The sequence below is a fragment of the Argentina silus genome, assembly GCF_951799395.1.
Source record: "Argentina silus genome assembly, chromosome: 10".
In the NCBI taxonomy this organism is placed as follows: Eukaryota; Metazoa; Chordata; class Actinopteri; order Argentiniformes; family Argentinidae; genus Argentina; species Argentina silus.
In genome coordinates, this window is record NC_139664.1 from 22033011 (window position 1) to 22047996 (window position 14986).

Sequence of the window (14986 nt, forward strand, 5' to 3'; positions counted from 1 at the left end):
TTCAACTCTCATTAAGACATATTCAAAAACTAGTCTACAGCTTTAACAACAGTACATTGATACATGTATTGGATTTTGGACACACAATTGTTACCTTTTACAGTGACATGCTTGAATGGATAGCTGAGTGATTCCATCCACACGACTTTGTGCATAAAACCTTTTTTTGTTTTATGGAAACAGTGTGGAGACTTGGACACAAAAAAAACGAGATTGGTCCAATCTTATTCGGAAAACATTTCACAGACCTTTTGTAACATTCAGAGGGTCCTCTGTGTTCCCAAATAATAATGTATGCTGGTTGAAGATGAACGGTGGCGGAGGTAGTGGAGCATCATGCCAGCTGTATGCTATTGCAGGATTTCACAGAGACTCAGAACTGTTGCAGATCATGTTACATTTTCTTCACATTATGTGATATAATTTACAATTATACAACAGTTTGATCAAACAGGCACTGAGAATGATGGAGAAGCATTCGATGCCGTGCTTTATTCCCTGATAAAGCTACAGCTATGACATGTTTTACCTCTTTACCATAATTCGTTAATGTCCCGGCGCAAAACACTCAAATGACAAATATTGAGTCATAGAAATTAAGAACTAGCCTCTGACTTGTCCCTGAAGCTGTGTGATTTAATTAAGCAATAATTCCCTGAAGGCCGTGATTTTTGGTCAATATTATCACTGGTAGGGGGAGTTATTAGGCACGACGTGCAGCGGAGTGCCAGCAAACTTCTACCAAGTGACAATATTGACCACAAATCACGGCCTTGAGGGCATTATTGCTTTTATACAACAAATACAGAAATTGTGACAAGATTTCAAGTATTTATTTTGTGATATATTGTGGTGGTTTGTGTCCTGCAGTGAGAAATAAAATTACAGCCTTTGTCAAGGGAACATGACACACAAAGCTACTGCAGTGTAGGAATATCATAATATGTGATTTATCTATGACATTAGCATTATTAAATCACGGCTTCGAACGCCTCTATAATAGTTAATGTGATTTCAGAATGAATATCTTATATTTATAAATATATAATATATTTTATACGGTCTCTGATTTTAATAGGAATCACACATTGTGTGGATCAGGTTGTCATTACAAACTGAACAAATGGAGAGGAACAAAACTGCTCTGGAATGCCAACCTGAGGCCTGAGGAGACTTACAGTACAACAAGTTTTAAATGGCTGACAGGAAAAAGCACAGTCGATGGGAAAACATAATCTCAGTCACTCTACAAAATTGATCTATAAACGATTGGCGAAAGACAATCCCTTTAAGTTTAGTGCAAATCCAGCACATGCAATGCAGTTTCCACACCATCCCTCGTTTGAAGGATAGTGGTAGCTGCATCATGTTATGGGTATGCTTGTCACCGGCAGAGAATAGGGAGTTTGTCAGGAGCAAGAGAAAATTATGAAATTTGCTGAGTTGGTAGTGACAGCCTAATGTACACAGTGTGTAATTGATTCCTATGCAAATCAGAGACCCTATAAAAACAAGTGTACAGTAAACATGTTGTCCCCCCACGAATGATGTAGCGCCCCTCTATAAAAGGAGAGTGATGGAATGAAGCCTGTGAATGAAGCAAGACATTTATTCATAACCCTTTTACTAAGACCGATATATCTGGCTTCTACTTTTTTTTTTTTTACAGAGTTCCTTTTTAGTACACAATAGCAAAAAGATGCTCTTAATGCTGATTAGGCATACGTCCATATCTCTATAATGACCTGAAATGATCTCCCTTGATAAATAGAGCAACGTTTATTTATTTATTTATTTTATGTGTACTATGCCTAATGAGAATTTCACCATGGAAATTACTGTGGCTGGCAACTCTTATGTTTTAAGAATGGTTTTCATTTCACCAAAATTTGCAGCATGAAAACCATTCTTAAAACATAAGAGTTGCCAGCCACAGTAATTTCCAGTAATGGTTTATTCCAGCCCTCCCCATCCGAGACGTACTTTATCAAAGTGGTCAATTCCGATCTCTTCACGAGAGTAAACAAACCTGCGCTGTGCAGTCCATGCTGATACGGTTGATTGGAACTACACACCCAAGCTGCTTAGCTAGTCCAAAGAGCTATGAGCTTTGCTAAATTCAGAGACTTAAGTAGGCACTCCAGTAAAAGCAAATGCCAATAAACAAGTTTATTCATTCATAAAAATCCATATATGTCTATAATTTTCTCTGGAAAACCCAATTACACACATTTTCTATAATTTCGGAATGTCAGGCCCATCGGTGCATTATCAGAGGAATATGTGCCGATACAGATATTTCTGTAAAAGGCCAATATCATCCGATAATATCGTTGCTCCGATATATCTGTCAAGCTCTAACCCAAATATAATGCTTGGATCAGTTTCATTGCCTCTTAATACATGAAGCATCTCTGAGTACACCTCTTCTTTATTCAGAGCTCTCTCCATTCTCCTCCCCTCACTCACTCTCCTCTCCACTCTCCTCTTCTCACTCGCTCTCCTCTCCACGCTTCTCTCCTCACTCCTGGATGGCAGGGATGTCCCTGCTGACTCTTCAAAACTGTATTCACCAGCCTCCTTAAGAAGAAAAACAAAGAACAAAGAAATTGACATTCTGTTGTACTATATGTAGCTCACTACCATCACTTCATCAAATCAATAAATCTGTACATTGGCTTTAAAAACACAAAAGGGTTTATATTTTACCAGACTTGATAGTTGGTTAATACTTAATCTCTCAAATGGGTATGACAGTGGTTTAAGGTTTGCATTACGGTTCATGGCTCATTGATTAGCAAAACAGGCCCTGGGTGAAACAGACTTGAACTGACTCCACAGACTTGATTCTGGAATGGTGTTATTTCTAACTCTTTGAATCCAATATGAATGTGTTTCTTTAATCATACAGAAAAAAAGCCCATTACATTAGGCATGGCTCCTTCCCAACCCCTTTTTCTTTTGGCGGGGCGTGTGGATAAGTTTTAGCTGCCAAACTCAGGCCTGATTCAAGTCAGATGATGAACTCCCATTCCTATGATGAAGTATCTCTTAATTTTCTTTGTTTCAGGGAAATATGGAGGGGACACAGAGCCTTCTGACAATCTTCATCATAGCAACATGTTTTTTCATCAGTGGTGCACAAAAAACAGGTAAGCATGAATGTTTGTCTCCAAGGCCCAGTATTTCAAAACCTTTAATATGGGTCAGAACAATCCAGAATCTGTAATCCTCTTTTTGCTATTCAGGATCACATAAAACTGTCTGATTTTGAGTAGTATAGGGGACATCAGCCAGATCGATCTGATCCTGGATAGCAAAAAAGGGGATGGACAGAATGTAAGACATATATAGGACCAGCTCCATCATTTTCAGTCGCTTGTGCCCCTAATAATAAGAGAATCCCAGCTTTCTAACCAAGCGAAATGCGTGTCTCAACTCCAAATAAAGAGCGAGAAAAAAAAGCCAGTTACAGTCAAAGTATTACTGAACACATTGTAGAAGTCCACTCCTGACGTTTACTCTATTTGAAGTATGCGACCCATTGACCCCACTAGACGCTGAGTATCTTCTCTGATGAAGTTCTGCCTGGCAATCCTGTTTTTGTGGCAAGGTGGTTTGCACCTTGCAGATTAGCCTCTGTGGTTCTGCTGGTGAAGTCTTCTGCTGGTGGTAGTCTCTGACACATTCACGCCTACCTCCTGGAGAGTGTTCCTGATCTGTGGGACAGTTGTTTTGGGGGGTTCTTAATCATGGTGAGCATTCTTCAGTCATCCACTGTGGAAGTCTTCTTTTGCCTTCTTTGGCATTTTCAGAGCTCTTTAATGATGTTCCAAACTGTTGATTTTGGTAGGTTGAAGGTTTTGGCAATGTTTCTGATAGATTTTATCTGATATTTCAGCCTCATAATGACTTCCCTGACTTTCATTGATGTCTCATTGCTTTCTTATGACTGCACAAAATGTGATGGAACACACCTGAGAAACCAGAAACACCTGTCATGCCAATTGTCCCATCACTTTTGGGTACCCTGAAATAGGGGGACTATCCATAAAAGGTTTTGTCATTTCTGAATGGTGAAACCATTATGTACACAAATCAAACAAAAGCAGAGAATCTGTACTTTAACCTCATAGTATTCATTTGTATGTTTGACATTGTTTGATTTAAAATCAATGCTTCACTGTCCCATCACTTACACAGGGCACTGCTCAGATATGAGGACAGATGTATTTTATGCTACCACCTTATGAGAAATGATGTGCACTTCACTACAACCCTTTTGAAATGCACACAAAAAATCTGTACTTTAGACAAATACATGTATCTTAAAAATATTCCACAAAATGTAGATTTAATGTCACACAAGTTTCCAATTATACATTGTTGTTATGACAACATAATTAAAACAATTTTTCCTCCTCACCAGACTGCCGCAACGCCACAGTGGCGGACATTGTGTTTCTTGTGACCGGCTCCTCCAGCATTGGGAATGAAAACTTCCAGGAGGTGCGGCAGTTTCTACGCAACTTTGTGGAGGGGCTGGATATCGGCACAGACAAGGTTCGTGTGGGCCTGGCTCAGTTGAGTGATGAGCCTCACCAGGAATTCCGATTGGCGGATCACACGAACAAAAGTGCTCTACTAGAGCAAGTGGACAATCTCCCATACCGTACAGGCGGTACAGCCATCGGCAAAGCCATCACCTTCCTCCAGATGCAGTACTTCATCAAGGAGGCCGGTAGCCGCGCCGACCAGAGAGTGCCGCAGATTGCAGTGGTGATCACTGACGGGGACTCTTCAGATGACGTGCTGGAGCCTGCCAAACTTCTGAGGAAGCAGGGGGTCATTGTGTTCGCCATTGGGGTGGGGGTGGCCAATGTGACCGAACTCCAGAGTATCGCTAACAAGCCCCATGAGCGTTTCCTGTTCAGCATTGACAACTACAAGGCCTTGCAGAGACTTTCAGAATGTCTACTGCAGACAGTGTGCGTCTCAGTGCAGGATCAGACGCTGGGTAAAGCAAACAATTGTGACAAATGTGACAAGTGACAAATGTGCTCAAACAAATGTCAGCTCTAATGAATATGTTCAAACAAGTGACGTCTCAAATGAAAAGCTGAATGAGACAATTTCTATTTTATATTACTTTCTGTTATCCTCATGCAACTACTTTGCATATCTTATTATTATTATGATTGAAGCTTGAGTTATAGGGTCGGTTTACATCCCTTATCCCTTAACTAAAAAACATTTGAAATAGAAAAACTTAATTCAATGTGCATTTTAGTCTAGGATTAGGCTTAATCTGTGTCTGGCAAACGGTTTGCTCAAAGTGAGTTGTCCATGTGAGCCCATTCCAAGCAAACTTTTGAGAGATGGACATAATTCACTGCCAAAAGGGTTAATTGACATTGATGTTATAATGTCTGAACATTGTCATTGTCTTTTTGTTTTAAATATTTTTTCAGCTCTGACGCAGAAATTTGCAGACATTTTCTTCTTGGTGGACAGCAGCATGGCACAGGCAGACTTTCAGCAGTTCAGAACCCTACTGGTCCGACTGGGAAACCAGCTCAACTTGGGCAGTGCCGCCCACCGTTTCGGTCTGGCCCAGTTTGGCAGAGACACAAAGATAGAGTTTTTACTCAATGCCTACAAAGGCAAGGAGGAGACCATGGCTGGTATCCGACGTTTGAGGCTGCGCCAGAATGGGGCTCGTAACCTAGGCGATGCCCTGGAGTATGCCCGCACCCACTTTTTTACTGCAGCATCCGGCAGCCGTGCCGAACAAGGCTTCAGGCAGTATCTGGTCGTGGTGACAGGAGGGAATTCGAACGATGCCGTAGTTAAGCCAGCACACTCAATCAAAGCTGAAGGGGTGACTGTTGTCTCCATCGGGCTGGGCTCAGCAACACTTAAGGAGCTGAAGACAGTGGCCACTGTGTCATACGGGTACCAAAGTGCAGCCATTGCTCCTCTGTTGAAGACTGTCTTTGACACTGAGGAGGAGGCAGTCTATGTGAGTGGAGGTAAGTGGTTTTCTTTTCATTATCAAGTAAATATTTCTGTGAGTCAACTGAATGTTTTTCTCTGCATGTAAAACAAATCACAACTGCTGTTGATTTGAAATACATCATCTTTCTTTTTCTCTCACAACGTAAACCTTTCAACCATATGGTATTCTTGTTCTGGGAACTCTACAAAACATCAATCATGAAAGACTGTTTACTAAAGACTCACCTCTCTATTGCAGATTGCAAATCAGCCAAACTGGCAGACATAGTATTCATTGTGGATTCTGGGAGCATCGGAGCAGCAAACTTTCAACTGATTCGTGGATTCCTCCGCAAGATTGTAGATAGCCTTGATGTGAGCTTGAAGAGGGTGAGGGTTGGTATAGTCGTGTATAGTGACATGCCGTCTGTCCAGGTCTACCTGAATGCCTTCAACGACAAGAGCGAAATCCTTCAGTTCATCAATATCCTGCCGTACCGCAGAGGTGGCACCAACACTGGTGCCGCCCTGCAGTTTGCCAGGGAGAAGGTTTTCCTCAAGGAGAAGGGCAGTCGAAAAGGTCAGGGCGTGCAGCAAGTGGCTATAGTCATCACTGATGGCAAGTCTCAGGACGATGTGAGTACCGCGGCCGCTGAGCTGCGCCGATCTGGAGTCACAGTCTACGCTGTGGGAGTCAAGAGTGCCAGTGTGAACGAGCTAAGGCAGATAGCATCTCATCCCACCCAGAAGCATGTTTTTAACGAGAACAGCTTTGCCAGGCTCAAGACCTTGGGGCAGAACCTGAAGAAGATGCTGTGCTACAACATCATCAGCTCAGCAGTGTCGGTCAATACCAGGAAATACAGTGCCAAGAAAGGTTAGAGACAAAGAGGATTTGTTCTTATTATGTGTCTGTTTTTTAAATAGGAAAGAAAAAAGCACTCAAATCGCCGATCAATGGGGTTACATGCCCTCCTCCCAAAAGCAGTGCTTGATAGGGCTCTGTAAAATGTTGCAAATTAAGAATCAATCTAAACATTCTATCATAGCGATCAAGTATATTTTGGGAAGCCCAATCAAAGGTGATATGAGATGTATCAAATTTATTTGGAAAAAATGTCATGGTTTCACAATCCTAGCTTTTCTTATCTCTCTGCCGATAGAATGAGGAAATTATGAAGGTATAGTATGTGGGGACTCAGAAAGGGATGGGCGGAAGTGCACAACTAAATACTTGTTCTGATTCGCCTATCCCTCTCTGTCACAACGCATCAAACCACAACTCATCGAAAAATACACGTTCTCCATACTCTGGTGTTCCCCTTTAACGTCTATTTCATAAAGCAGCCACACCACCCTGCATCGTCTATGATACCTTTCATCCAGCAACCACACCACCCTGCATCCCTCTGCTGGCTTGTCTGGGAAGCTAAGCAGGGTATGCCTTGGTCGATCCTTGCATGGGGGACCAAAAAAGGCTTCTGGAAGTGATGTTGGAGGACCAGTAGGTGGACTTCTCCCTCTGGTCTACCAGGGCAGTGAATGGGGCAAAGGTTGCTGTCCTTCAGATGATAAGTTAAACCAAGGTCCCATGGCACTTATTGCAAAATTAGGTGTGTTAATTAATGGCTTGGCTAAAGCCCTTGTACTATCATGGCCACCTAATAATCCCCTGTTTTCAATTCGCTCATTCCTCCCCACTCCTCTCCCCTGCTAACTATTCCCCAGGTCATTGCTGAAAATGAGAATATGTTCTCAGTCAACTTGCCTGGTGAAATAAATAAAGGAATAGAATTCTTTGAGAAAAATTCCCCAGCTACATCCTACAGCTATATACCAAAACCAAAAGTGATGAATAAATAAATAATCGATTGTGGCTCTAACTAGCATGTACCACTGAGGGACATTACAACATGCAAAGCCCAGCCTAATAGTCATGTATGGCAAAAATCAACTAAAATCAACTCAGACTTGGGTTGATTTGGCCACACCTTTGAAACTTGGTCAAGCTCACTCACATTGTTTTTCTGTTACTTAAGTTCATTAAAGGTAGTAGTGGCCATTTACTGAAATCTGAATAATACATTCCAGTTTCTCCTGTCACATAGACTACTTTCAGGATAAGGAACCATCTGAATATAGGGTGTAAAATATTAAACATATCCTTTAATGTGATTATGTTTACTCATCGTATCAGAAATGGTGAGAGGACACTGCCGTTAAACAATGCTATTTGTAGTCCGGTTCAGGAATATTGGCAAAGACAGCTCAAAATGTGGTGAAAGGAAATATATCCAATAATGTAAAGGTTTTCTCCTTTAGGTTGTGAGCTAACAGAGGAGGGTGACATATTCTTCCTGATCGACACCTCAGGGAGTATTGGATACCAAGACTTCAACGACATGAAGAAGTTCATCATGGAGTTCATCCACACATTCCACATTGGGCCGCATAACATCCGCATGGGCGTGGCAAAGTACTCAGATAACATCAGTGTGGAATTTGACCTGACAACTTACACAGACAGCAAACAGCTGGAGAAGGCCGTGGAAGGTATCATACAACCAGGAGGCGGGACGAACACTGGAGCTGCGCTGTCCTCTATCGGCCCTTACTTTGAGAGGGCAGAGGCCAGTCGCGGTGCCAAGGTACCCGAGCACCTCATTGTCATCACGGACGGGAAGTCTCATGACAAGGTGAAAGAACCGGCAAAGAAGCTGAGGGACCAGGGCATCACTATCTATGCCATTGGGGTGAAGGCTGCCAATGAGACCGAGCTGCTGGATATTGGTGGAAGCCAGGAGAAAATGTTCTTTGTCAATGACTTTGATGCCCTGAAGCACATTAAGGATGAAATCATCACAGATATGTGCTCTCCTGACGGTAACCTGGCTATGTTCCAATTTTCTACCCTTTACTAACTCACTTAAGTGCACACTCGCTCACTCCCTGTCGTGAATTTAAAAGCTTTGGATTGATGTAAAGCATGGGCGAGAGGGGTTTCCTTTTCAGATCCATTAGTATTGAACAATATCACATGGGTATAAGTTACAGACTTGTAACTCATATGGACAAATCTATATAGACTAGTCCTTATGTCTGAACAATATATTGACATTTCCAAGTAGCCTATCAAACAGCGTGGTGGATCCTTTACCATTTTGCTAATACCTATCCAATGTTTCTAAAATAGTCATGACATGTCTATGGGCTAGGGCTAGAGGTTGATTATGATTCCAATATGAGATAACTAACAACAAGAATTCCCCATTTTGTTGTCCCTTCACAGTTTGCAAGGATATTAAGGGGGACCTCCTCTTTCTGATCGACAGCTCAGGCAGCATCAACCCTGAGGACTTTCAGAAGATGAAGGACTTCATGAAATCCATTGTGGGCAAATCTGTCATTGGCCTGGATAAAGTGCACGTTGGAGTCATGCAATTCAGCACTGTCCAACGAATGGAATTCTCTCTCAACCAACTGTATGATAAACCTAGCATTGGTCAGGCTATCGACACGATGCAGCGGATAGGGGGAGGCACACACACTGGTGAAGCCATCTCCCTCATCTCGCAGTACTTTGACGCAGACAAAGGGGGGCGCACTAACATAAAGCAGTTCCTGATTGTTGTAACTGATGGCAAGGCCCAGGATGAAGTGGCGGCACCTTCCAAAGCTCTCAGGGATAAGAGTGTGTTAATCTACGCCATTGGAGTGGTTAACGCCAACACCACACAACTGCTGGAGATCAGTGGTGTACAAGAGAGGGTCTACTCCCTGACAGACTTTGACGGACTCAAGTCTTTGGAGAGCCAACTAGCATTGGCAATCTGTCAACCGGATAGAGGTGAGTGGCATGTATTACACTACCCTTATCTCTACACTAAGCTGCATCTTAGCTCATCTACAGCTCAGCATAGTTAATAGGTTAATAGGATATTTTCTGTGTTATTTTATGTTTTTGATGTATGGGCTGTAATGTTATTATGTGTGTTTTATGGATCATTGTGGAGTAGATATTAGATGACTGGTTAAAGAAGAGAACCAAAACTAGGATATATTTTCTGACACTATAACGTCCTTCTTATTACTATCTATCTATATCCCCTCACACCACACACACACACACACACACACACACACACACGCACATACACATTATTATTTAAAACTCTTAGATTCTCTTCTCTGCTCTTCCACCAGACTGTAAGAAGACGGAGGTTGCAGACATTATATTCTTGGTGGATGGCTCCGGAAGCATCACCCTGGACAAGTTCAGTAGCATGCTCTCTTTCATGGTGGCCATGGTGAACCAAACCACTGTCGGGGAGCAGAAGACTCGCTTTGGTGTCATTCTCTACTCCAATGAGGCTCAGTCCGTGTTCACCCTTAACCAATACTACTCGAAGAGAGAGGTCCACTCTGCCATACTGGCACTCAGGTCACCCCATGGCAATACTTACACAGGCCAGGCTCTGAGGTATACATTGGAATACTTTAACACGGCACATGGCGGTCGACGGGCACTCCAGGTACCTCAGGTGCTGATGGTCATCACAGATGGTGAGGCTACAGACCCTCACGATTTGGCAGCTCCATCTAAGGAGCTGCGGAATAATGGCATCAGCATCTACAGCATCGGAGTGGAGAACGCGAACCGGAATGAACTTGAGATCATGACTGGCGGGGACACGTCGAAGGTTTTCCAGGTGGATGACTTCAAGTCTCTGGAGACACTATATACAAATATTTCCAAGGTGTTCTGTGACGATATCAAACCAGGTAAAAAAAAATCTAACTGTGTAGTCTTCCCAATTCACAAATTCAAAGAAAAAAGGAGTTTGAAAACATGAAATATGTGTGTCAGTGTTACGACTCTAGATCAAAACTCTACTTCTAGGGGATGTAGAGGAGTCACAATAAAAACGAGCACACCAAACTTATTGTAGGAATTAAACAGGCCACAATCCAACTAAATTGCAAGTATTTATTTGCTCAGGGCAAATACAAACACAAGACACACCAAGGGGAAAAGGGAACTACGAGTGGTGCCAAAGCAAAGAAATCATAACCAAAAGTGATCCCCTAAACGAGTGCAATAGTAGGCTATATTATCAAGGCTATGCTATAATGCTATGCTACACTAGACTAATACATACAGAGGGAGGCACCCACTCCTAACCTGGTGAATTGTAACAGAGGTAAGCCTATATGATGGAAATGTAAACCCATGGGTCTCTTACCTATTCACCTTACCCCTATGGTGTACAAATAATAAAGAGACAAACTATGAGAAAACAAGATGAGGACTAGAAAAAAGAATAAGTAAACAATGACTTAAACAACCACTGACTACAACCTAACAAAAGAAAACACGATGCAGACTATAATACGAAGGTGATTCGAACAAACAATGGGACAGTGAGTCGACAGCTAACACATGAGTACAAAGAAATTGGTCAACTCTCAAAGGGGAGACAGACGGAGCTTTTGAAGGAAATGGACAGCCCTCTGATTGGACAAGAACAGATGAGTGGTGACGGGGACGAATGGCCAATTGCCGACGGACACTTGAATGTAGAATGATAAGATAAGGGAGAAACAGAAGGAAACACAAAACACAACAAGGACACACGCACATGCAGGAGTGGGAACGCAACAGTCAGCTGTTTGTCTTTTTGCTTGTTTTTGTCATCTCTAGCAATAACTCCTTTATAGTACCTTAAATAGTTGGTCAGTAATGGTACATCAATAACCCATTTAAAAAGCCCTGTATTACATGTATGTTAAAATGAATGGTTCTGCATGATAAGTGTCTTCTCTTTCTCTGTTCTCTCAGTCTGTGAAAAACAGCAGGCGGACCTGGTCATGCTGATCGATGGCTCAAGCAGCATCCGGCCACCTAACTTCAGCATCATGAAGACATTCATGACAGACCTTGTTGGCAGTTTCAACATCAGTGAGAAATATATGCGGGTAGGAGTTGCCCAGTTTAGCACTGATCCTCAAGAGGAATTCTTCCTGAACCAGTTTTATACAGAGGCAGAAGTAAAAGACCGTATACTAACGATGACGCAGGTTGGAGGGAACACATATATTGGAAAGGCTCTAACGTTCATCCGGGAGTACTTCAGACCAGCTAGAGGGAGCCGTATTAACGCCGGGGTCTCCCAGAACCTGGTGGTGATCACGGACGGGAAATCGAACGATGGCGTTGAGGATGCGGTGGAGGCACTCAGGGCACTGAACATTGAGGTGTTTGTCATTGGCATAGGGGATGTCCACTATCTCCAGCTTTTGCAAATTGCCGGCTCCTCAGAGAGGTTATTCACCGTGCAGAACTTTACCTCCCTGGCAAATATCAAGAAGAAGGTGTTGGCTACAATATGCACCTCCAGGCCAATACCAAACCCACCAAGTGAGCACAATTCCTCCCTCATCTCTATCTGTCTCTATCTATCTATCTATCTATCAAATTACTTTATCTCTCAGATGACATACTGTACAACTCATGTGAAGAAACATAATATACTAATGGGCTTTACACACTACAGGGCTGACCCAAAATGTACTGCGCTGGCTCGGATATTGTCCTTTCACATTGTCCTTTTCCAGCACTTTTTGAGCAACTCTGGTAGATACCCACTCAGGCCAGCCCAGTACAGCTCAACTCAGCTCAGCTTGGTTTGGCTCTGTAGTGTGAATTAGGGTTAAGCTTTGTATGAGTACATTATCTTCAATAAATGGTATGGTATTACCAGATAAATTGTATTTACTGGAGTTAAGTAGATTCATTTGAATGAGAAGTTAGAAGGAGTGTGTCTCTCCCTCAATAGGCTGCAGCATAGACATCGCCATGGGATTCGATATTTCACGCAGGCCCACGTCCCAGCTGCTGTTCGGAGGCCAGCCCAAGTTACAGGCCTATCTGCCAGAGATCATCAGATATGTGTCCACCCTGGAGGGACTGTGCTGTGTTGGGACCACCCCCGTCAAGACCAAAATTGGCTTCCGCGTGGTGGCCAGGGGCGGACGGCAATTGAAAGACATCAACTTTGAGGAGTACAACGAGGGGGTCTTGAAGAAAGTCATGTCCCTGACGACCTCAGAGGACACCTTTTTCAACCCCTCTCTCCTTAACTCCTTCAAGGACAAGTTTAAAACACAGTCAGGGGCTGGCGTGAAGGTGGGCCTTAACACATCCCTTCTTTCTGCTTATCTGACAATCAGGGGTAGAACAATACAATACAGTGAAGAACAGTACATGCTTCAATTCAGATTTAAAAGTTATAGGATTCTTGTTATAACAATGTCACAACTTGTCCTACCCAGGTGCTGGTGATTTTCTCTGACGGGCTTGATGCTGATGAGGAGAAACTGAAGCAACAGTCAGAGCTTCTCCGTCAAAATGGTAAAACAAACAAACAGGGTCAACACATGTATGTACTGCTACTACTTGACTCCTCATTAGCAGAAATAGAAAATAATATTAAGAAAAGAGAAGTGTAAAAGAATAAGTGTCTGCAATTCTGACATTTCAAAGACACACCAACATATTGTAGAATGCTTGAATGTTATCTAAGCTTGTCTTTTGTGGTCTGTCATGTCAGGCACATTTTTGTGGAATGACACTGCTGTGGATATTTTTTCTGTCCTATTTATCTCCTAGTCATATTTATTGAGAGTCAACAGAGTTAATATCCGACGATAAGAATTATCATTTTGTTACTCAGTTGGACATTTTGTGCCTTTTTTTTTGTGTCATTTTGTGAATTTCAAGTACAGTACCTGTCTATTAGGGTTGGACCGATAAAATATTATTGAATATTGTGATATTTGGAACATATGGTGATATTGTTGTCTTATCGTAAATAGTCTGTAAAAGTGCTATAAACTGCAGATATGTGCATAACTACATACAGTGGGGGAAATAATTATTTGATCCCCTGCTGATGTTGTTAGTTTGCCCGATTACAAAGAAATGAGCGGTCTATAATTTTTATGGTACTTTTAGTTTAACAAATAGAGACAGAATATCAACAAAGAAGTCCAGAAAAAACACATTATATAAAGTTATAAATTCATTTGCATTTGATCGAAGGAAATAAGTATTTGATCCCCAAGCAAAACATGACTTAGTACTTGGTGGAGAAACCCTTGCTGGCAAGCACAGAAGTCAGACGTTTCTTATAGTTGGTCACCAGGTTTGCACACATCTCAGGAGGGATTTTGGTCCACTTCTCTTTACAGATCCTTTCCAAATCCTAAAGATTTCAAGGCTTTTGCTTGGCAACTCGAAGCTTCAGCTCCCTCCACAAACTTCGATAGGATTAAGGTCTGGAGACTAGCTAGGTCACTCCATGACCTTAGTGTGCTTCTTCTTGAGCCACTCCTTTATTGCCTTGGCTGTATGTTTTGGGTCATTGTCATGCTGGAAGACCCATCCACGACCCATCCTCAGTGCTCTGGCTGAGGGAAGGAGGTTCTCGTCCAAGATCTTACGGTACATGGCCCCGTCCATTGGCCCCTCAATGCAGTGAAGTCGTCCTGTACCCTTAGCAGAGAAACAACCCCAAAGCATAATGTTTCCACCTCCGTGTTTGACGGTGGGGATGGTGTTCTTGGGATTGTAGCATTCAGCATTTCTCTCCCTCCAAACACGAAGAGTCGAATTTATGCCAAAGAGTTCAATTTTGGTCTCATCTGACCACATCACCTTCTCCCAAGCCTTCTCTGAATCATTTAGGTGTTCATTGGCAAACTTCAGATGGGCCTGTACATGTGCCTTCTTGAGCAGGGGGACCTTGCGGGCACTGCAGGATTTCAATCCGTTACGGTGTAGTGTGTTACCAATGGTTTTCTTGGTGACTGTGGTCCCAGCTGCCTTGAGATCATTACCGAGCTCCTCCCGTGTAGTTCTGGGCTGATCCCTCACCCTTCTCATGATCAGCTTTACCCCACGAGGCAAGGTCTTGCATGGAGCTCCAGG

The 14986-nt window shown here is 42.6% G+C and overlaps 1 protein-coding gene across 1 annotated transcript in view; it reads left to right on the forward strand.

Annotated features, from left to right (window-relative positions):
- Positions 1-3076: 3076 nt before the first annotated feature.
- The window catches only part of LOC310811359 (collagen alpha-6(VI) chain-like), a gene marked incomplete at its 5' end in the record, with an annotated part of 39837 nt that continues 27927 nt past the window's right edge, over positions 3077-14986 (forward strand). The window contains 10 exons of the mRNA XM_083679479.1: positions 3077-3152; positions 4430-5017; positions 5472-6032; positions 6257-6874; positions 8320-8880; positions 9287-9844; positions 10201-10779; positions 11837-12415; positions 12834-13183; positions 13330-13408. Of these exons, the coding sequence (XP_083535605.1) occupies positions 3077-3152; positions 4430-5017; positions 5472-6032; positions 6257-6874; positions 8320-8880; positions 9287-9844; positions 10201-10779; positions 11837-12415; positions 12834-13183; positions 13330-13408 (4549 nt within the window). The remainder of the gene's footprint in view (positions 3153-4429; positions 5018-5471; positions 6033-6256; positions 6875-8319; positions 8881-9286; positions 9845-10200; positions 10780-11836; positions 12416-12833; positions 13184-13329; positions 13409-14986) is intronic.